Below are 22,973 nucleotides of genomic sequence, written 5' to 3' on the forward strand. Positions count from 1 at the left end.
TGTGTCCAATAGGGAAGTAGAGAGTTACAGAGGCTATCTCTTGAGGAAGAGCCTTCTATGTTTGACATTTCTCTCTCTCTCTCTCTCTCTCTCTCTCTCTCTCTCTCTCTCTCTCTCTCTCTCTCTCTCTCTCTCATAAAGAAACCCAGGAAAGGTCCTTAGGAACCCCACAGAGGAGGAGGAGGAGGCACAGACCCCTTACACCATCTCACATGACAAGTGACAAGGGAGAAGTTGGCCAATGCAGAAAGGTGCTGAGGGCTCAGAGAGCTGACTGGAGGGAAGATGCACTTTCTGCTGAAGTGAAGGAAAACTCAGGGACAAGAGGACAGTTGGGTGGAGTCCATGAAAAGGTGGGTGGAGTCCATGAAAAGTTGGGCAGAGGGGCCCGGAGAGATAGCACAGTGGCGTTTGCCTTGCAAGCAGCCGATTCAGGACCAAAGGTGGTTGGTTCGAATTCCGGTGTCCCATATGGTCCCCCGTGCCTGCCAGGAGCTATTTCTGAGCAGACAGCCAGGAGTCACCCCTGAGCACCGCTGGGTGTGGCCCAAAAACCAAAAAAAAAAAAAAAAAAAAAAAAAAAGAAAAGTTGGGCAGAGCCAAGGCCTGAAGAAAGGGCTCATGGGCTTCCCAGGTAAACACTCAAGCAGCTGGGTATTGTTATTCAGGAGGAAAGATGGGGCTGGCCACATCATCTCAGACCACATGGACATGTGTGGCCAGTATGGTTGGCATGGCTGGGGCAGCCACATGGAACATGTCCACTTGAGTGAGATGGGCAAGCTCTGGGGACAAATGGGCACCCCAACTAGTAGTGAGGAGATAAGAACTCTACCTATATTTAGAAAGGTTATCTGGCAGGAAAGAATCCCCTAGAGCTAGTAGGAGAGTCTGTCATAGGAGCTTGGGGAGGAGAAGAGATTGATGCTGGCTGAGGAAGGGCAGCAGACTCAGGGCAAGTACTCACTCTCTGTTCCCAGCACTGGAGGAAGAGAACTCTTGGGCCTCCGGGTCTTCATCTCAGGGGCCTTGGCATTCTCGCTGATGGGGGCATCTGTAACAGAAAAGGGAAGGTCATTCATTATGGGGGCAACTCAGGTAAACAGGCACTGGAGACCTTGCCTAACAATCCCTCCTCAGCTGAATTCACAGTCCTCCACTGCCTGTTCCACTCCCGCAGTGCCTGCACCTTCCCCTACCAGAGCACTAAAGAAGGAACACGCTTTCTCCAGGGCCTTATAAACCAGGTGTAGAGAAAAGGCACCAGATAACAGACTGAATGGACCAGTAGTGGCGGGCGCTTTCCCTCTGCTGAAGGTGGGGGGGGGGGGACAGTGCGCCCTCTACTCCACCCCATCTCCCGGTGAAGGGTGCTGATTTCCTCAAACCTGTGCTCTGCAGGGTGTGGTCTTCTGTAGAGCAAGGAGGAGACAGGGATTTTTTCCTTATCATCATTATTAATTAATTAATTATTTTTGTTTTTGGGTCACACCCGGCAGCACTCAGGGGTTACTCCTGGCTCCACGCTCAGAAATCACTCCTGGCATGCTCTGGGGGACCATATGGGATGCCGGGATTCGAACCAATGACCTTCTGCATGAAAGGCAAAAGCCTTACCTCCATGCTATCTCTCCAGCCCCTGATTGATTAATTTTTGTCACACCTGGCAGTCAGTTAAGGGGCTACCCCTAGCGGTGCTCAGGGGACCACACAGTGCCAGCTGGAACTGAACCTGGGATTCCCACAAGTAAAGTGCTCCAGGTCTGTGAGTCACCAATCTGTCCTGGGGTCTCTGCTCCAGGCTCATGGTCTAGGGGAGGGCCTTCGCAAAACTGGAAGCACCCACAGGATTCATCCAACATGTGAGTTGCTGTTACATTCTCCACAGCAGACCAGTGCCTCCTTTTAGTCCCTGGGGTGCCAGGAAGCACTGAGTGAGGAGCACACAATGGCTCAAGATCAACCCCATCCACATGCTCCCACATTCATGCAGAGGATGTTTAATTGCCCATCAGGTAGACCCTACCTTGTCAGCGTGTCAGGAAACAGGGCCCTGGGTGGGGTTGGGCTCAGTGCCCAGAAGGAGACCCTGTGTAGGAAGCTGTAGGTGACTACTCAGAGGCCTGCAGCAATGGGAGCTGACCGGAGGTGCCCTCTGTGCAGGGGCATCGTCCCTCCTACCCCCTTGCATTCTCTAGGATCAGGCCTCCCACTTAGAATCCCTTTCCGGTTGTTCCTTTTCCTGCTCCTGGAGAGGGGAAGCCAGGGAGGAAGGGGCAGGCGGGACTTTCCAGCTGAGGCTTCAGCCACATTCCTGTGGCTGGGCTGGACTTGGGGGATGAAGGGTCATCTTCTGGTCCCTGCCTGGGGGTGTCCTGGCAGCTGACCCACCACATAGGGGAGGTGGGTCCTGTAGTCACTGGCTGGGCTCAGAATGAAACCCAGACATGTCTCCTCATCTCCTTCCAGACTGTCATTAGGGTCTCTTTTCTGCTCCAAAATGAGGATATGCCTGTACAAATGCCAACCCCTGCAAGGTTTCCTTTCAACCTCTCTCAGCCAGCTGGGGGATCCAGGAATGGTGCCCGGATGAGCATTGTCTGGGTTCTGGGATGCACAGGGCCCCAGGGGGGTCACGCTCATATGCATAGCACGAAAATGACTAAGTGTGAGCAGGAGGTGGTAGTTTAGAGGATGACAGGGACAGGGCTCAGAGAACATATGTATATTCGTGGGTGGTATGAAAATGTGTGTGAGTTTATATATGAATGTGGGTATGAGAATGTATATACGTGTGTAATTTTGTGGATGGGAGTAAGCGCAAATGTATGGATGTGTATGGAAGTGTGTGGGTAAGAGAGTGTATATTAGTATATGTGAGTGTGTGTATTTGTGGTGGAAATGGGGGGCAGCAAGAAGCTTCTTTGGAAGCATTCCAAGAGAAAGAAACACTTCCTTTGATATTAGGGTCTCAGGGAATTGTATCCTGGGCCCTCTATTGAACTCTAGAATTTTGGACAGGTAGCTATAAGAACTTAAATACCTGGCGGCCAGGGTTTGAAGACTTTGGAATCACTCTTGGTCGTGCTGACGCCAGGGATGGAGCCGGGCAGCATCTGTGCCTTACAAGGTCTATGTTCTACCACTGAGAGGCTCACCTTCACACACTTCACACACACACACACACACACACACACACACACACACACACACACACACACACACACAGGAAAAGTGGTGTTGAAGGACCATGAGGTGTGGGAGTTCAAACCTAAGGCTCCTGCATGCAAAGCACGTGCTCCAGCCCTTTGAGCCATCTCACTCTCCCCGAATCTGCTTTCAAAAGCTCAAAAAGCAAACAAACTAAATAAAAACTTCGTTCTACAAAATCCTCCCGGCGGGGCCTTTCTACACACTTTCTGGCTTCTGCGTCTTTCCTGAGTTTAGGGGGCTGGGCTTCCACTAACTTGAAAACTTTTATCCTGTGGGAGAGATCTTGAGACTTGAATTTAGAGGTTCCCTGCACCTTATCTTTCCATCTGGCTGTGAAGAAAAGGTTTCAAGTTTCCCTGTGAAAGCAGATATATGTACCCCACTACTTGGAATCCCAATTTTCCTCTACAGCCCGTACCACATCATCCCTCTGCCCTGAGGAGCATGTGCATGTGAGGGATACAGAGTGAGCGAGCCATGAGACCTCTATGAGAACCACAACAGAGGGGCCTGGAAGGATCGAGGATAATAATAATAATAATAATAATAATAATAATAATAATAATAATAGTTTAGGAGCAGCTTGTCTTTTTATGTATGTTTTTATCTTCTTGGAATAAAGTTGGACTCTATTTCCAGATCTGAGCCCACTGCAGGCTGTGCCCCTTAAATTAAGTGTGGGGAGTGGATATATGGAGAGAGAGAGAGAGAGAGAGAGAGAGAGAGAGAGAGAGAGAGAGAGAGAGAGAGAGAGAGAGAGAGAGAGAGAGAGAGAGAGAGAGAGAGAAGCAAACATATCCTTATATGGTCAATGCCTTACCCCACTCCTGAGCCTGGGCCTGCTGGACTAAGCCCTTGAGGGGCCTTCTTCCTCTCCTATTCACAATAAATTGGTTCCCTGAGCTGTTATCCAGGGAGGGGGTTTCCTGCCTGAGGGAACAGCAGAATTGGCCTCTGTCCCTGCACCTGCAGAATGGTGCAGGAGAAAGCTGAAGAGAGAAACAGTTTCATTCTGTGCTGCTGTGGGTAAACTGAGTCCTCAGACAAATTCCTGCATATTTTTTAACTTTAATTTTTTTCTCTAAAAAATATGGAACGCTTCACGAATTTGCATGTCATCCTTGCTCAGGGGCTATGCTAATCTTCTCTGTATCGTTCCAATTTTAGTATATGTGCTACCGAAGTGAGCACTAATTTTAATTTTTTAATTAAATCACCATAAGATACAGAGTTTAATAGTTGCTGAGAGAGGCCAGAGAGATGGCATGGAGGTCAAGCGTTTGTCTTGCATGCAGAAGGATAGTGGTTCGAATCCTGGCATCCTATATGGTCCCCTGAGCCTGCTGGAAGCGATTTCTGAGCATAGAGTCAGGAGTAACTCCTGAGCACTGCTGGGTGTGACCCAAAATCAAAACAAAACTAAACAAAAAGTTGCTGAGAATTGAATTTAAGTCATACAATGTTCCAGCACTCATCTCTTTACCAGTGCTTATTTTCCATCACCAATTTTCCCAGTTACCCTCCTGTCAACCTCTCTGCATATGCCTCTCCTATCCTCAAACCCCAGTCTGTACTTTTCTGAGCCTGACTCTCCTCACTAGGAAAATAGAAAGAACACCTGGTAGAGCAGGGAATGAGCCGGAAAGCAGTGGCTGGGACGGAGCAATAGCACAGCGGTAGGGCATTTGCCTTGCAAGTAGCTGACCCAGGATGGACCTGGGTTCGATCCCTAGCGTTCCATATGGGATACTTGATACTCTAATGTTGACTTTGGGTGGAACCATTCATTTGTCCCTACTCAAGGGTTTCTGAGCTACAAAATATTGCTCATTCCAATGGCAAAGTCTTGGCTCAGGAGCACAGAAATAAGAGAGCCAAGGAGGAAGAAGAGATGGAAGAGAAGCTGGATGTGATAACTTAAGGGCAATGGTCAAAGGTCTTGGACATTTTAATGATTTAGAAGAAGTTTTGTTTCTCAAAACCGTAAGTGTTGGGGCCAGCGAGGTGGCTCTAGAGGTAAGGTGTCTGCCTTGCAAGCACTAGCCAAGGAAGGACTGCGACCGAGGTTTGATCCCCCGGGGTCCCATATGGTCCCCCCAAGCCAGGGGCAATTTCTGAGCGCTTAGCCAGGAGTAACCCCTGAGCATCAAACAGGTATGCCCGAAAAACCAAAAAAAAAAACTCAAACAAACCCAAAATGTCAGCACTGGTTACAGCATGTGACCTACACTAGTAAGCAGATTAAGAATCCTAAAGAGAGTTTGCTAAGGAGGTAGGTGGAGAGAGGGAAGGAACACTGGGCCAATGGTGGGGGATGCTGACATTGGAGTTGAAACACTGAATACCCGGGCCCGAAGAGATAACACAGCGGCGTTTGCCTTGCAAGCAGCCGATCCAGGACCAAAGGTGGTTGGTTCAAATCCCGGTGTCCCATATGGTCTCTCATGCCTGCCAGGAGCTATTTCTGAGTAGACAGCCAGGAGTAACCCCTGAGCACTGCTGGGTGTGGCCCCAAACCAAAAAAAAACAAACAAACACTGAATACCCAAACTCTGTTATTAAAAGTTTTGTATCTAAATGAAAAAGCCCTTCCCACTCCAGCTATTTCCTCTTGTTGAACCCAATGAACCCTGCATAGCTGCTTGTGACAAACCAGTCACAAATAGGACAGTATAGCAGGCTTAGGGATATAACAGATAAAGGCCAGAAGCAACAGAAGGTGGGTCAAAATCAGCTCAACAATCAGAGAGGTTGATTAGGCATCAAAGGTCTGGCTTCAGTTATTACCCAGGCTGTGTACATGTTTTCTGCAGTGTCTCCCTCTACAAGACCCCATACAGGCTCTTTTTCATTCTATGACTACTCTAATACTTCTTATCACAGTCACCCATAATTTCCTTTCTGCCATATTCAGCAGTTGAGGCCCAGGCACATCCTTATTTTCCCTGGCAACAGCACCCAACACACACATTCTCCATCCTATATTTTTGCTTGAAGAAGACTTATTTGGCTTTGGAACACTCAATCTCCTTGCGAATTTATACTATTTCCCTGGATCCATTCTTTTCCTGTCTCCTTCACAGACTTTTGCTGGGCCTCAATTGATCCTTCCTTCTCCCTCTCTTCTTTCTCTCTTTCACCTATTTTCCTATAAAGGAATTGTGTTCAATATCTGGGTGAGGGGATCATACAGCTTCATTTCTGCCATCCAGCCCAGATGGTCCCTTCACTGCCTCACTGTGCTGGCCCTACCTCAGGTGTCCCAGGGGAAATCTCAGACTCTGGTGCTCTGGTCTGAACTCAGAGGGCAATCCCATGGGGGCATCAAGCTCTTCCATGAAAGCAAGAGACCAGCAAAGGTTCATGAGTGTGCAGAGTTACATCCTCCTCCTTTCCATTTCCAGGCTATCAACAAATCCTGCCAAGTTAGCTCTATCCTCAGAATCTGCTCTTTCCCCACCACTTCCCTGACATGAAGTTGCATGGGTCATCCTGCCTGGGTTATCCCTGCCAGGCTTCTACTCTCACCTTAGCTGGGGATGGTCACCACAGACCTACCCAGGTAATTCTTTACAATGTCCAATGCTGTCCCCTCACATGTGAAACAAAAGCTTCTGAGTCCTAGCAGACCTGCCTGCAGGTGCTTCTCAGCCTCACTCCTTACCAGTCTGCCCTCGTTTGGGTCTCTGCCACCCTAGGCCTCCTCCTGGGAGAGAGAACAGCATCACCAGGGACTTTGCTATCACTATTGCCTCTCTCCTTTGACCCTGGGACTCCTTCCCTTCGGTCACCTACAGCTGTCATTTCCTCTGAGTGGCCTCACATAACTCCCTCTATTGGCATATCTTGGAGTATAGAACTATAGAATAGATCTGTTCATCTATTTTACTGCAGTAAATTCCTCAAAATAGGAAATCCTGTTTCCTTCTCTGTTTTCTATCCCAGCTCTGGGCTATGCCTACACAGGTCAAAGTTCATTTTGTTGAATAAAAGGCAGGCAGTGGGTGCTGGTGGTGGGGTGGGCTTTGACTACAGGAGACAGGAATGTCCCCTCCCACTTGCATGTGAGAACTTCTGTACTAGTGATCAGGTGTTGGTGTCACAGAAACAGAGCCCAGATACTCTTGGTGAGGGAGGCTGTGAGGAAAGAGCTCGGCTTAGAAGTGTTGGTCAAGGGAGAGAACTTCTGAGGTCTCCTAGGATACTTGGATTCTGCTTCTGCCCCAAGGATTTTGCTTCATTCCCTCTCACTAGGGTCTATAAACAAGAGGAGTTGCTTCCCTCAGACCCAGCTCTCTGAAAGATCTTTCAGAAGCAAATGCTGTCACTAAGGGGCCCTTGACCTCTCTTCACCTGTGAATTCACCTATGGGCAATCAGAGGGCCACCCTGGTGGTGGTTGGGAGCTGGTTTTAGAACCAGGCTAACTCTGGCTGTAATATCCTGTGCAAGGTGGATGAAAGGGGAGGGAAGGCCCCTCTGGGGTGGGACCCACCTAGAGAACAACTTATGTGCTGCAGTCACTGTTGGTATGAGCTAGTTGAGCCTTGGTTTTCACATTGAACAAGAGTGGAGAGTATTATGCTGAGTGAAGTTGGTCAGAGGGAGGAGATGAACACAGAATGATCTTTCTCATATGCAGGATATAAAAAGTATAGTAGGGGAATAACAGATGTTCGAAGGGAAAAGAAACGAGGAATATTAGAATTGGTCTGCAGCAGGAAGCTTGGTCCTGGTGGTAGGGATGGGGATAGAGAAGAATATTAAGACATTTAAGAACATTAAAACAATAGCGAACAAAAGTGGTCACTAGGGAGAAGGAGGGAGTGCTAAAAGATGCATGAAACCTTGGGGCTGGAAAGATATCACAGCAGTAGGGCATTTGCACTGCATGCAGCTGATCAGGACAGAAGGTGATTTGAATCCTGGCATCCCATATGGTCCCCTGAGCCTGCCAGGAGTGATTTCTGAGCATAGAGCCAGAAGTAACCCCTGAGCACCACCGGGTGTGATCCAAAAACAAAACAAAACAAAACAAAACAAAACAAAATGCACGAAACCCTTTCAGTAACAGTACTATAAACCACAGTACCTAAAAAATTAGGGGAAAAAATGCCTGCCATAGAGGCAGGTTGGTGGGTGGAAAAAAAATTGGGTACATAAGTGGAGGAAAGAGAACACTTATAAAGTGTTTGGTGCTGAAATATTATATGCCTGAAATCCATTCATAAAAAACTTTGTGATTCATGGTGACTAAAAGAATTTTTTTAAAGATTACTACTTGGACCCATGATTATAACCATTGCCATGTCAGAGCCATAGTTCCATTTAACTCTCGAAAGAGAGGCAAGCCATGTGTGAAGACTTGTAGATACACTGGTCTCAAAGCTGATCACAGCAGGGCCCCTTGGGAGAGGGGTGGGCCAAGTCCTCTGCCCCGCTGAAGCCACAGCAGCTGTATACACCTACAAGCACCACAATGCCAATGGACCAACTTCACTGCTTTTCCATTGATCTCTGCAGAGACACCTAATCACCAATAGAAAACTCTAGGCATGCTGGTTTGTGGGCTGAGAATGTTGGGGTCTTCTTGAAATCAGAGCAGGTAGCCTCCCCTGTGTGCCTCCATATTTCCCAGAAGCCCTCTCCTCCAACCTGACTCATACTTCCAGAAGTTGTATTCCCTAACCCCCGAGCCACGCCTATGACCCATAGCCTCTGCTATGTAAGCTCATTGGCCCAGTTCCACAGATTCTGGAACTCCTGGAGTGCGTAGCCAAATATGAATGGACACCTTCATATTTTTCATATTAACATACCAGTAGGAATGCACCAAATTAGATGTGAAATTATCATAGAAGCCACCTAAGCTCAACAAATAAAATCAATAACAGAGGGCCCGGAGAGATAGCACAGCGGCGTTTGCCTTGCAAGCAGCCGATCCAGGACCAAAGGTGGTTGGTTCGAATCCCGGTGTCCCATATGGTCCCCGTTGCCTGCCAGGAGCTATTTCTGAGCAGACAGCCAGGAGTAACCCCTGAGCACCGCCGGGTGTGACCCAAAAACAACAACAACAAAAAAAATCAATAACAGAATGTTCATCTAGCAGTAAACAGCTTAGTAAACCTTCAAACAATGAATTAATGATCCCATTAAATTTTAGAAGATTCCTTTTAGTTGTTTTTTTCAATAATGCATTACCATTTAGTTGTAAGAAATCTTAAAAAAAATTATTCCTACCTGCCTAGGGAGGGTGGGAAACTGGACAATGGAAGAGGAAATGTTACACTGGTGGTGGAATTGATGTTAGAAAGTGAATAACAGAAATTGTATAACTTCAACTTTGTAACCATTCATTGTGTTTAAATACAGAAAGTTTTTTTTTTTTTTTTTTTGTGCTCAGGGGTTACTCCTGGCTATGTGCTCAGAAATCGCTCCTGGCAGGCACGGGGTGGGGGTGGGGGACCATATGGGATTCTGGGATTTGAACTACCATTGGTCCTAGGTCGGCCATTTGCAAGGCAAATGTCCTCCAGCTGTGCTATCTCTCCAGGCCCCCAAATACAGAAAGTTTTAAAACAGATTGCTGCATTACATCAACTATCTATGGAGTTTATATATTGATATCTAATCTATATCTAAATGTAAATCTGTACCTACATCTAATCTGTACTAAACCTAAATCTAAACATGGGACCAGAGAGAGAGAGCAGAGTGGGTAGGAGGCTTGCCTTGTGTGTGGCCAACCATGATTTGATCCCTGGCATCACATATGGTTCCCAAGCCCTGCCAGGAGTAAGCCCTGAGTACTACCAGATATGACCACCAAACAAACAAACATATATGTATATATATTTGTATATGTATATATAAGCTTAGATCTATACCTATCACTAAATTTGTACCTAATCTACCTAATCTTAAATCAATTTATATCTAAACCCATACCTAAATCTACATCCATATCTAAATATTTATTTATGTCTAAATCAATATATCTGATATATACTTAGAACTGAAGCTATATATCTATATCTAATCAATATTTACTCTATACTTAAGTCATGTATTCTAACTTATACCTATATCTAATCTGTATCTTGATGTCTCTATTCGTAGGTCAGCTTTTCCTTTCTGAGTCAGTTTTCAAACAAGCCTACTGCAATTTCAGGTTCCCTTCAGGATGGTGATTTCCTACTGCAGTGGGAAGGCTGATGTCGCTGCAGTAGGAGAGTGTACGAGAGCCCCTATTCTTAGGACAGAGCACATGGGCTTGGTTCGACAGCCAGGTATGTGTGTATACAGAGAATCTGTCTTCCACTGCTTATGGAGGAGTTTGGGGAATCATGTTGTGTTTATGATGTCCTAGTGTTGAGCCTGACAGCACTCATAAGTCAGGTTTGTGGGACCAGATGTAGGCTGTATAGGTGACCAAGATGGACTGTCAGAGGCAAAGTCTGACCGGCCAAGGGGTCTTAGAGAAAGAGACCTGAACAGCCTTCACTCTAGACTTCAGTCCTCATGGAGGAGGGTCCTTACTGCCCTGGATGGGTGTAGAGTAGGTCCGGGTCAGGCCAGGAGACAGTAACTTCAGAGAAAGAGAGAAATCCGAAGCCACACATTAACTAGGCTAGAAAATGCAGACATGACTTGTCTTAGGGCAATTTCTTCAGCGTCTTAATTCCTGACCCCTTTGGGGGTGTTCTTAAAAGCTGTGAACATGTTCTGGGTCCCTGAGCCCCTCCAAGGGTGATCCTGAGCCAAGAGCCTCCTAGGAGTAAACCTTAAGCATTGCTGGGTTATGGACCTCAAACCAAAACCCAAACAAACTATAGACAGCCCCTCTGAGTGCTAATCTATAGTCTAATTTCCAAGAGTGCCTGGGATCTTTAAGTTGCCTTGGGGAACAGGGAGAGATAAGAGAATGGGAACAGAGTGAGGACAGAACACCTCTTCACCCAGCTGAGAAGCGAAGAGGAGAAGAGGAGGTGCTGAAAGGATCAGGGGGTTGGCAAAGGGAGAACTCTGGTTTGTTGTTTGCCAAGAGCTTCAAGTGGAAGCAGCCAGGCTGCCACCTGCAAGCAGGGCATTTACAAAGCCCCCATAGGTAGCAATAAGGTCAAGAGTGGGTGTCAAGGGTAAGCATAAATTGTCCTTTCTCTTTTTCAGGAAAAAAGACAAATGTGTATAAACCAAATAAATCTAATGAACTGAGGTCTCAGCTGCTCTCCCTGTTGTAGGTCTTCTCCTAAGATCCAGCTCTCTCTTGTCAGCCAGAGGCCCAACCCTGCTGAGGCCCCACTGAAGGAACCAGAGATAAATACAGTCAGCAGAATTAGTGGAACTAGCAAGTGACTCTACAAAGTCACAGATCCACAAAAAGAAGGATGAATCCCCCAAACCTCAGGAAAAGAGAATTTGCACATGGATGTGGCTCAAGGGATAAATAAAGCAGACAAGAAACTCTGGGCCACATCCTCAAACCCTTCCCAGTGGGTGTGGCCCTGGTGCCAAGCTGTGCCAGTTGTCATACAACAATGAAAATGAGATAATAATAATAATAACAAAAGAATCCCCAAGTTATTCCCTAGAGATAAAGGACTTTGAACACAAAGTTTGGTTTGGAAAATAAGCCAATTGCTGTTTCTCTAAAAGGTGCTGACAGATTGCAGATAAGGAAGACAAAGAATAACTACCCAGCTCATTAGCAGCTGGTTTCTCAACTGTGCTTGAGCCTGGGATTCAAAGCTGTCTGAGACAGGCTTCTGGGTCAGGCTCAGAAACACTGTATTTTTGTTTTCTTTTATTTGGGGGGGGGGCACACCCGGTGACACTCCTGGCTATGCACCCAGAAATCGCTCCTGGTTTGGGGGACCATATGGGACAGCAGGGGATCGAACTGAGGTCCGTCCTAGGCTAGCGCTTGCAAGGCAGACACCATACTGCTTGCACCACTGCTCCGGCCTCAGAAACAATGTATTTTAACTACAGTGCCTGCACCAGAGGGAAGCTGGATACTGTTAGGCGTGTGTGATACATTGCTGGGTCACACTCAGGACCAGCGGGCAGTAGCTTGGTTTGCTTCCAGGGATTCCAATCATGCCTGCTGAGTCATCAAACCTGCCACCTGAACATCAGGACACAGGCATACCCAGAATACACACAGACTCTCTGTCTCTCCCTCTCTCCCTCTCTTTTTCTCTCTCCCTCTCCCTCTCTCTCCATGCTCTTGCTCTCTCTCTCTCTCTTTCTCTCTCACACACACACATATTACTGCTGAGTAGGCTACTGACCATTTCACGTGTATTGACATTGTGTTTTTCTTTTTTTCTTTTTTAATCCTTTATAAGATCTACTTTTCTCTCCCAGTTATTATATATCTCAGAGATGAATTTTTTATTTTTTAATTTGGTTTTTGGGTTCCACCCAGCAGCGCTCAGGGATTACTCCTGGCTCTACGCTCAGAAATTGTCCCTGGCAGGCATGGGGGACTACATATATATATATATGGGATGCCAGGATTCGAACCACCGTCCTTCTGGACGCAAGGCCTTACCTTCATGCTATCTCTCCGACCCCAGAGATGAACTTTATTGATGATAAAATAAGATGGTAAAACCCATAATTGGAGCAATGACACCCAGGTTAGGCAGTGCCACAGGTGAGGACTCGGGTGATGACCACAGTGATGCTGGACTCCCAGCTGCCATATTTGGGCACTATGACTCTATTTGAGTCTATGACAGTCAGGAGCTAGGAGTTTCAGGGACACTCTACCAAATAGTAAGGGGCCTGGCCAAGGAGACCCAGGGTGGGGCTTGGTGCTGCCTGCATCCTGGTGTGCCTTGGAATGCCTGACTTTTTGAAAAACAAGGGTGGCAAACTAAAACAATCATCAAGTTGTTCAACTTCCTAGTGTCTTATTTCAACCCCTATCTGGGAAGGTGAGGGTGGAGGGGAGCAAGTGGTGGAACAGGACTGGAGAAATAGTACAGAGGTAAGGTACTTGCTTTGCATGTAGACAACTCTAGTTCCATTCCTGTTACAGCATAGAGTCCTCTGAGCCCCATCAGGAATGACCCCTAAGCACAGAGCCAGAGCACCTCTGAATATGGCCACCAGCAATAAATAAATAAACTGTTCCTCCTGCAGCTCTAATGGGTGAGTCTCCTGCCTCCTCCCCCTCTCTAAGAGTTTTCTCTTCTGAGATTCTTCCTTGGGCAAAGGCAGCCCATTCTCCTACCCCTGAAGACTCAGTCCCCACTCACCTTGCAGAGGACGTCTCCCCTCAGTACCCCTCTGCTCCCTCCTCTACTCTTCAGGCCTCTAGCAGGAATGGTTCCGTGCTGTGGCCTGTAGATACCACACTCACTTTCCTGTGGGAGTGTCTTTCCCCTCCTGTGTGGTGCCCAGACTTCCTTGCCAGTAAGGTCAGGACTGAGCCTAAGTGGGGGCGGAGATGGCAGCCCCTTCTTCCAGCTAGGGTGGAGCTCAGAGGCCACCTTGAGCTATCAAGTAGGGCTTTTCTTCTTGTTTCCTTTTTGCAAAATACATATGCAGAGCGCATGTCTAGGGAGGAGGATGGCAGCCTTGGAAGCCACCCTGTGGGATCAAAGTGGGGTCAGGGAGGGGCTGAGAAACAGGACTTGGTGTGATGCAGAGCCAGTGGGATCATCACCTACCATCCACGGTGACCTGGCAGGAGCACTCGGCCTGGCCAGCGGCATTCTTGGCCACACACTTGTATGTGCCTTTATCCTCGGGCAACGCCTTCTCGATGGACACAGAGCATAGAGAGCCTGAGAGAAAGAAGAATACATTTAGTGGAGTAATCTTGGGACCAGCACATACCCAACTGGAGTGAGAGGAGGGGGCAGGTATGTGCAGTCTAAGTGGGGAACCTTGGAGGCCTGATGTCAGAGGTGTTGTGGGCAGAAACCCCTCAGCATACAAAAGCCAGAATACCAGGTTTCCAATCATGCTATTACCTGGTCCTTCTCCTAAGGGGACATACTGTCAAGAAGGGAGAGAATGGCTCTGTAGTTCACTCACTAGGAGCAGTGGCCAGTGGGCTATTCCCTGGATGGCAGGAAGAGACAAGGGCAGGGCCAGCTGGCCAAAAGGGCAGCTGAAGGGACTTTGTCCAGCTTCAGCAAGGAGGCTGGGTGCTTCTTAGCTTCAGGAGTGTTGAAGAAAGTGGTGGATGAAGAAGTCAGGGGTACTAGCCCCAGGGAAAGAGGTAAGAGCTGTTGGCAGAAGAAAGTGGTTGAAGCACAGGATCCTGAGCTGGCTCTGTAGTTGAGAAGTTTGGCCAATAACAGCCATTTAGGGGATGTCCCTACAGATAAGTCTTTTTTTCCCTAATTTTTTTTTGGCCATGCCTGGCAGGGTTCAGGGGCTGCACCTAGCTCTAAGCCTGGGGTCTGCTCTTAGGGAGGTGCTCTAAGAGTAATACTAGAGATAAAACTCAAGCAAAGCCTGTTTTCAATGTCTCTCTGGCCAATCAGTACAAGACCTGTGATTCATTCAAGGAGAGGCTATAGAATTGGTCTCCCTCCTCCACAGATTCTCACCCGGGCCTAACCTTGCATACAACCCTCCTCTTGGGGGCTCATGGGAGAAATAGCAGTTGTGCTGCTCATGTAGGACTTTGGGGTTTGCTCCTTGTCCCATCCTAGCTCTTTCATCCCATGGCTGGCCCATTCTCTTGGGGAAAGGCCAGCAGTGGTATGGGCCTGCTGGTCTCTAGGTCCCTGTCACAGACACACAGCAGCCCATACCATGGTATCTAGTCCACCCCATCCTGCTGTCTGGGCAGCAGTCCTCCTCCAAGGAGGAGGTCAGGGTCATGGGCTCTTGCTGCTGGGGTCACCTCTTTCCTGAGTCCCTGTCATCAGAGAGCTGGCACACTACAGCCACTGGCCCTGGACTGGCAGAACTGAGATCCTCACAGATGTGTGTGGGTACAAGCCAGAAGGGGGGGCCCTTGATCTAAAAATGCACCCTACCCTCCTTTGGACAGATGAACAGACAGATCAACACAAAAAGAGGTCAGGAGAGGAGGCTGATTTTAGCTGTACCAGAGCTCCAAGGGGAGCTGGACAAGGCTAAAGAGCGCACTTTGCTCCCGGGTCCCTGAGTACCATCTTACAGGGGGAGACCCGGGTCTCCTGAACACCTAGGACATGAGGGTATTCTGCTCCCAACTCTCTTTCATCACTTTGCCTCCTGGGAAAACCCCTGGGAGGTCTTCCCCAGAGGGACCTGTGGGTAGGGATTGTCTCTGAGACTAGAAGATAGGCCTTCAGAATATTCATGAAAGGCCTTAGGCTGGGTTATTTGTTTGTTTTTTTTTCCTGTTTGTTTTGAGCCATGCCCTCAGGGATCACTCTTAGCTGGGCTCAGGGAACCCACAGTCAGTCCAGGGATCTAATCAAATCAGCCACATGGCAGGCATGTGCCCTATCTTCTATATTATCTCTCCTGCCCCTGGGTTTTAGAGCAACCCAACCGAAGGGTGAGAGCCAGGCCATGTGCCTGGAGAGAGAGGGGGTATGCGTTCAGCTGGGAGTTCAGAAGACAGGAACCCCAGTCTACAGTGCATGAGCCCTCTATAGAGTGAAGGCTCTGGAGCAGTTGCCACACTCCCCAGAGCATCCTGTTCCAAATCCGAAATTTCTACAGCTCAGCCTCCGATATACAACTCAGCCATGGACCTAAACAGCAAAGAGTACATAGGTGATAGCCAGGGCCCCAGGAGAAGTGGGGTGCAGGGCCACAGCCCAGTTGGCACTTCTCTAAGCTGCCCACATCCTGGCTCCCCAGACCACCTGTGATGGGTTGGGGAAGACTCCCATTCCCCACTCACCCCTCCCTTGAAGCAGGCTCTGAGGCTGGTCAAGCCCAGAGTAAAGAATCTGGTATTTCCTGTGGGACAGCTTCTTCCTGATCTCCAGAAGAAAAACCATTTCCCAGTGGTTTTTTTTTATTATTATTATTTTGAGACGCCTCAGCCTGGTAGGGAGTTTGAAGCTGGAGGTGAGGGGGATGGGGTATCAGAGATCCATAAAGGATGGAGATGCCTGTCTTTCTTCTATTTCAGTGTGTAAGGAAAATAGGGGTGATAGTGGCAGGGCAGTCTGCTCTAAGGGTTCCTGTTCCCCCTCCCCAGGCCAGCACCTCCCCACCAGGGTCCCCTGGCAAGTCTGGATAAAGCAATTCAGTTAAGACTCACAGTGCTGGAGTCTCATCCCCAGCACCCCTATGTAGCCAAAGATGGATTTTCTCTGATCTTGGGTTGACTTTGCTCCAAACACACCTCACATGCACAAGAACAAACTCCCACCCCCCACGCTGAGTCTTTCACAAATGTTTGTCCAAAGCCTGGAATGCAGTCCCAGTTTCAAAAAAAAAAAGGGGGGGGGGGAAGACTGCACTTCTGAGAATAATCATGGCTTGGGGCCAGCACGAGGGCATCTGGGAGGTTTTCAGCCAGAGAAAGTCATGGATATTTAATCCCATAGGCCCTCCTACAGAAGATAATAATGCTCTTGAAAGGAAAAACAAAAGCATCCCAATTGAGAGGTCTTCAGAGATGAATCTTACAATGAAAGGAGCTGGGAATGGGCCCTAGGTGAGAGTTGGTGCTACAGAAATCCTTTGCTCTCTAGAGGATGAGTTTACACAGGTTTGGGAAAAGCCTCTGCAGGGAGCTGGACAGATAGCACAGTGAGTAGGGCATTTTGCCTTGTGCACAGCTGACTTGGGCTTAATCCCTGACATCCATATGCTCCCCTGAAGCTGCTAGTCATAATTTGTGAGTGTGGAGTCAGGAGTAATCCCTGAGCACCTCCAGGTTGACAATAGGAACACACACACACACACACACACACACACACACACACACACACACTCACAATCACAATGAGTCTGAGAGCTGTTTACCAGGGAGAGAGAGGCTTTCACTGGACTCAGGCTGGCACAGATGAAAGCTCTTCTCAGAAGCAGCAGGGGCTGCTCTGGACTCTAGGCTTTCCCCTCCTTTGCTGGGGCCACACAGGGTGGTTGCAGCAACCTTTGGACAAGGCCAATCCAATAAGTATCTGAACACACCTTACAGCTCTGGGGGATTTAGCAAGAGAATGGACAACTGCTTTGGGCCCCAGATGGGGCTTTTGGGTACCAGATGGAGTGGGTATACAGAAGCCAGTTTCTGGGGCCTGTGAAGCTACAGGTCTTGAAGAAGCCCCCTCCCAAAATCCTATGGAGAAATTTCTGTAGTATCTGGTCCCTATTGAACATGTCTTTGGGAGGTAGCAGGCACAGGTTCTCTGAGAAGAGAGGACAGAAAAAGAAAGTGGTGACAACATGAATGGAACCTGGGATGGACCTTCACCTCAGAAGAGGCAGTCAATGCATGGGGGCTCCATTTTAGGGAGTTGGGGAAATTTGAGGATGGAGGGCATCACTTAGGAAAAATGACTTTCCTGTCCCAAATGATGAACTTCCTTATTTCTGTGGAGACCATCACAGTGACCTCAATCAGCCAGACACCCACACACGGTGTGCTTTTCCATCTTCCTCTTCCCTGCCCACCAGCCCCTACTAAGCCTGACATTGGTTTCTGTCCTTGCTTTTTGAATTGGTCACTCCCTCTCTGTGCTCACAACTACTTGTTGGCCTGGGTCTCACTGCCTCCTCCCTCATCTCTTCAGTGGGTTCCTCATGTTAGTTTGGGCATAGATGCTATCAAAACCCCTAAACCTCATTCTGTGAACACAACTGCTCATTCCATGTCTTTCACAATTCCCTGTTTTATTTACTTTTGGGGTCATGCTTTGTACTCTCTGAGGGATACTCAGAGAGTGCAGAGTATGACTTGCTATTTTGCTTTATGTTTGGGGATGTTTCTTGGGAGTGCCCTGACTCCCTTGTGCTCTGAAGTTTGCTGAAGTGCAAGTGATAGGGTCTTGGAGATATTATGATCTCTCCTGGGTAAGTAAGGGTGGAGGGGGCACTGTTCTCTTGAGAACATGGAAAGTGAAGCTCTAGGGACTAGATGATGAACAGAGACTTGGCTGAAACTTCAAGACAAAGCACTCTCCCTTCTAGAGTGAGGCCTCTTTCAAGGCTTGCCTCTCCTCACCAATCCCCCCTGCAGATGCAAACACCAGAAACCAAAGAGCCCAGAGGGTACCTCCAGTCTCTCCCAGCCTCTAGACAACTGTGGGAGGCCTTGAGGAGTCTGTAGTCTTCGATGTGGATGACAGACTGAGCTCTGACAGACTGATGGAACACTGCCATTTCTCAGACATGCTTGTGAGTGGACCTACCCGCATTCACTGGGAGATGACACAACTGAGTGCGGTCTACAGGGACACGCAGCTCACATTCCAGTCCCAGCTCTGCCACTTCCTGGCTGTGCAAGCTCAGACAAGGGCCGTAACCTTTGTTAGATAAGCCATGGTGGAATGAGGATTGAATGATGGAAACAAAAATGATACCTCAAACAGGGTCTAGCACATGCTGGTCAAGCAACATGTAAGCTTCTCTTATTTTCCCAAAGGGGAATAGCCAATACTTTAGAATATGTTGGGGAAGTGGGGAGTAGACGCTTTGCATGATGGATGCCCTGGGTTCAATGCTCCCCATTTGTACTCTCACAACCTAACGAATACTATTTTTAGATGTTAAATTTGGGGCTGTCTCCATGTACCCTCCCATGCTGGTCTCTCTCCAGCCTACTCTTGTGATCCTGGCCTGCCTTTAAGCATCTCTTTTTGCTCAGCTTTGCATCCACACTGCCTAGTCTGGAGGAAATGGACTGCAGTGCCTTTTTCCACTCAGATCATAAAATACTACATACCAGGCAAGTCGAGCAGGGGCAACCGTGGGCCAGTGATGTTTATGTGACAGGGCTGATTAGAGTGAAGGGACTATGCGGCTCTGAGAGGGAACTATATGGACAGTTCCCAGCACAGATTCCCACTTTGGGCATTGTCCTCAACTATCTAAATACCCATTTACCTGATATGGGTGCAGCCACAGTCCTTGTATTACCACACACAGGTCTCCGGGAAGGTAGCTGCCACAGTCTATGCTGCCTATCTAATACAAGTTCATACGGGCTTCCTAGATAGGGGCAGGGGAGACAGGAAAGCTAGGAACATCACACTTACTGTGATGCCCAGTGCCTAAGTGGGGATCACAGGGAAACTAAGGGGGAGGTGATACATTTTGGAACCCGGCCAATCTGAGGAGAGCCACTGGAAGAGAGAGAGAGAGAGTAACTCGGGAGAAGGGAAAAATAAACCTTTCTGAGCTGGAAGAATATCACAGACGTTAAGATGCTTGTTCTGCATACAAGAAACCTGAGTTTGATCCTCAGCACCCTGTATGGTCCCATAAACCCAGCCAGAAGTGATTTCTGAGCACAGACCCACAATTAAGCCCTGAGCACTGCTGAGTGTGACCCCAAAACTGTGGTGAGGGAGAAACAATTTCCTTTCACCTGGTTATCTCCCCTGGCTGACTCTAGCTTTCAAACCCATGGCTCAGCTTTGGAGAATTTTCTGTCAGATGCTGAGAGAAACCTGGTGGTGAGCAGAATTGGTGCCACCACCTTCCAGTGGGGCTGAACGAGGAAGAGGAGAGCACAAGCCAGAGCTACTGACAGCCAGGCTATAAGTGACAGGTCAGTCCTTCCTCCCACTGAAGAAGTGCCAATGCCTGAGCTCTGTCTGCTTTTGGCCTGGTGGAGCCACAGCCTGGCCTCCAAGCTCCCCTTCGCCTCCACTAACCCACTTGGGCTTTGGGATTCACAAAGCATCAAAGCAAAGGAGAGTCCAGGGAAAATCCCCTCTTCTCAGAGTATAAACTGGCCCATCTGAGAACTCCAGACCCTCAAAGGCCTCAGATGGCAAGGTTCAGGTCCCCTCCCTCTTCTTCCCACCACCCAAGAATGTGAAATACCAGCAAACAAAAGTCTCATCCAAATTAGGAAGAGAGACACTGGGGCAGCGGGCAGCACGGGTATGTCTGAGGTTTTGGCCTCCCCACCCTCAAGGTCACTAAAATGGAAACTGGACTTGATGGTGAACTTGAGATCTAAGTCAGACCCTCACTTTTCACCCTTTCCCGAGATACCCCTCAACAGCTTAGAGCTCGACAGCAGTAGCTCTCCCATTTCCAAGCCCATGAGCAGAGCCCATGCCAGCGCTTAGGGGGTGGGCATGCTTGGTTCCAGGTCTGCTATGAGGGTGATCTGGGAGCCTCCAACAGACATGCTCAGTGTGGACAGGACCACACTCTCCCAACACCCCCACCCCTAGGCAGAAGCTCATGCCCTAAGCCCTGTGCAAAGCAGCAGGTAGCTATGTAAGTAAAGAGGGTTTAGAGGCTGGACATCCCGTCAACCCAGCTCTGGGCTCTGAGCAGCCACCCGCAAGACCAAAGTCTCAGGAACTGTCCCAACCCACTGGTTCGTTACCTTCTTGGGAGACAATGATGAACTTGGTGGTCTTGAGGGTCTTTCCATTTAAGGTCCAGGTGATGGTGGCTGGAGGCTCTGCAGACACCTGGCATTGTAACAGCAGCTTCTCACCCTCTGCCACACGCACATCCTGCAGCTTCTCTGGGAAAGCCGGGGCCTTGCTCTGGTGTGTGGGGGTCTTTTCCACATCGGGGGCTTCGGGGCTCCTACTCTTGCAGTTCACATCGTTCTGAACTTCTTTCTTGAGCTCTTCCTTTCTGGCTGGCTTCAGGGTCTCGGTGGGTTTGGTGTTGCCCATAGGTTTTGGGGCATCAACAGGCTTGGCATTGCCCACGGGTTTTGAGGTCTCAGCGGGTTTGGCATTGCCTACAGGTTTTGAGACCTCAGTGGCCTTGGTGTCCACAACCTCAGCACTGTTGCTCCCATTCTCTGCTGGTGACTTCTTCTTGTTGCCCAGCACAGAGCGAAAGTCTGGCGTGGCGGGCTTGGGAGGGACCCCCTTCTCTGGCACAGGGGTCTTGGGTGTCCCTTTCTTGGCCAGGACGGAGCGGAAGTCCACCTGCTGGGGTCCATGCACCTTCCTCTCCTCCTCGGACACCGTCTTGGGCTTTACCTGCCGCTGCAGGTTGGCTCGGAAATCCATCTGCTCCACTGGGATCTCTTTGAGTTCGTCCTCTGACACAGATCTGGTGCTCACCTTTCTGCCCAGGAGCTCACGGAAGTCCAGCTGTTCTGCCTCCTGCCGGCGGATGGCCTCCTCTGTGTGCTGCCTGGTCTCCACACGCCGCTTCAGCACCCCCCGTACGTCCTCGCTGTCCTCCTCCTCTTCCTCCTCCTCCTCCAGCCAACCCTTCCCTTGTGCTGGCCAGCCGGGCCTCAGGCTCCCATAGCCTTCACTGCCACCAGCAGTAGCACCCACGCCACCACCACCACTGCTACCACTGAGGCCTGCACAGCTGGCTGGCTCCCTCCCCCTGCAGCAATGAAGGGAAAAAGAGGGAAGAGAGCAGAGGAAAAGGGGCCGGGTAAGAGAGCAACGTCAGGGAGCAAATCCCTGAGGGAGGAGAGCAGGGGAGGGGGCCTGCCGGGCTGTGTTTATAGAAGGGAACTTTGGTGAGAGACTAGCAGGCTTAGTTGGTTTGTTACATGGTAATGACTTCAGTAGCCTTATAAGGGTGTGTGCAAAAAAAATATATACCCCCCTTCTCTCCCTCCCTTCTTCCAATCTCTCCCTCTTGGCTCAGTCTGCTTGGGCTGGAGGATACAAACAAGCTGAGCTGCTGGGCTGGCCTGCAGGGACCCAGAAGAAGGTGGGTGGTGGGGCCTAGGGCCTGTCCCGGTCAAGCTTGGGGGGCACTCACCACGGCAGAGTTCTGGTAGGGCCATTGGGCAGCATCAGGGATACCTGGCAGCTACATTCGCCCACCTGGTTCCTGCAGGAGTCAGACGTCAGGCATCAGACATCAGCAGGTAGAGGACGCTCCATGGAGCTGGGCCAGTATAGACTTGACCACATGCGGGTGGGTGAACTTGAATTGGGGACCCAACACCTGGCTTGAGGGCAGGAATACCCCTCAACTTTCCCTGCTTTGGGTTTCTCTTTATTTCCCCCTGCTCTAGATGGAAACAGCAACTTTTGGACAATTACTAAGCCAGTTAGGGATAACTATGTCATACAAACCATGAGGAAGGAACACAGCCTTCTGGGATGTGGAGGCAGTTCAGTCTGTTTGGGGACCATCCCCTAATCCAGAGATGGTGCTTCCTCTCCTCTTAGTGCCACCTGACTGCTACTCTTCCCTTTCCCCTGCTTGTGAAATGAAAACACTCTACCTAAACCTATGGCTTAGAACCTCAGATGCAACTTTTTAAACTTCAAAACATGGTGTCTCCTTTTAGATGACGCTTTCTGTCCTTCCTGTACATGGCACAGGATGGCTCCTAAGCCTTCCTGTAAACAGAAATGATAGTACATTGGTAGGACATTTGCCTTGCACATGGCCAAACCAGTTTTGATCCCCGTTATCCCATATGGTCCCCTGAACCTGCCAGTTTAAATTTCTGAACACAGAGCCAGGAGTAAGCCCTGAGAGCCACAGGGTGTGACCCAAAACAAAACAAATCAACAACAAAAACCCCCCTGCAAACACACACACACACACACACACACACACACACACACACACACACACACACTTGTTCAAAGAGGTGGCTGTACCACTTGGGTTGTGTGTGCATCTCAGCAGATCATCCCTCAAGGCTGCCATCTG

General features: G+C 49.1%; 1 protein-coding gene and 1 non-coding gene across 2 annotated transcripts in view; both read right to left on the minus strand.

Moving 5' to 3' along the window:
• The window catches only part of MYLK (myosin light chain kinase), a 244,404-nt gene that overhangs the window by 82,726 nt on the left and 138,705 nt on the right, over nt 1-22,973 (minus strand). Inside the window, exons 14-17 of the mRNA XM_049785945.1 lie at nt 22,065-22,136; nt 20,701-21,677; nt 13,895-14,011; nt 968-1,054 (exon numbers count right to left, since the gene is read on the minus strand). Of these exons, the coding sequence (XP_049641902.1) occupies nt 968-1,054; nt 13,895-14,011; nt 20,701-21,677; nt 22,065-22,136 (1,253 nt within the window). The remainder of the gene's footprint in view (nt 1-967; nt 1,055-13,894; nt 14,012-20,700; nt 21,678-22,064; nt 22,137-22,973) is intronic.
• LOC126026622 (U6 spliceosomal RNA) lies at nt 4,298-4,404 on the minus strand. Its single transcript, XR_007501846.1, has one exon. It is a non-coding gene; the product is annotated as a U6 spliceosomal RNA (small nuclear RNA).

The sequence above is a fragment of the Suncus etruscus genome, chromosome 13 (assembly GCF_024139225.1).
Source record: "Suncus etruscus isolate mSunEtr1 chromosome 13, mSunEtr1.pri.cur, whole genome shotgun sequence".
Lineage (NCBI taxonomy): Eukaryota > Metazoa > Chordata > Mammalia > Eulipotyphla > Soricidae > Suncus > Suncus etruscus.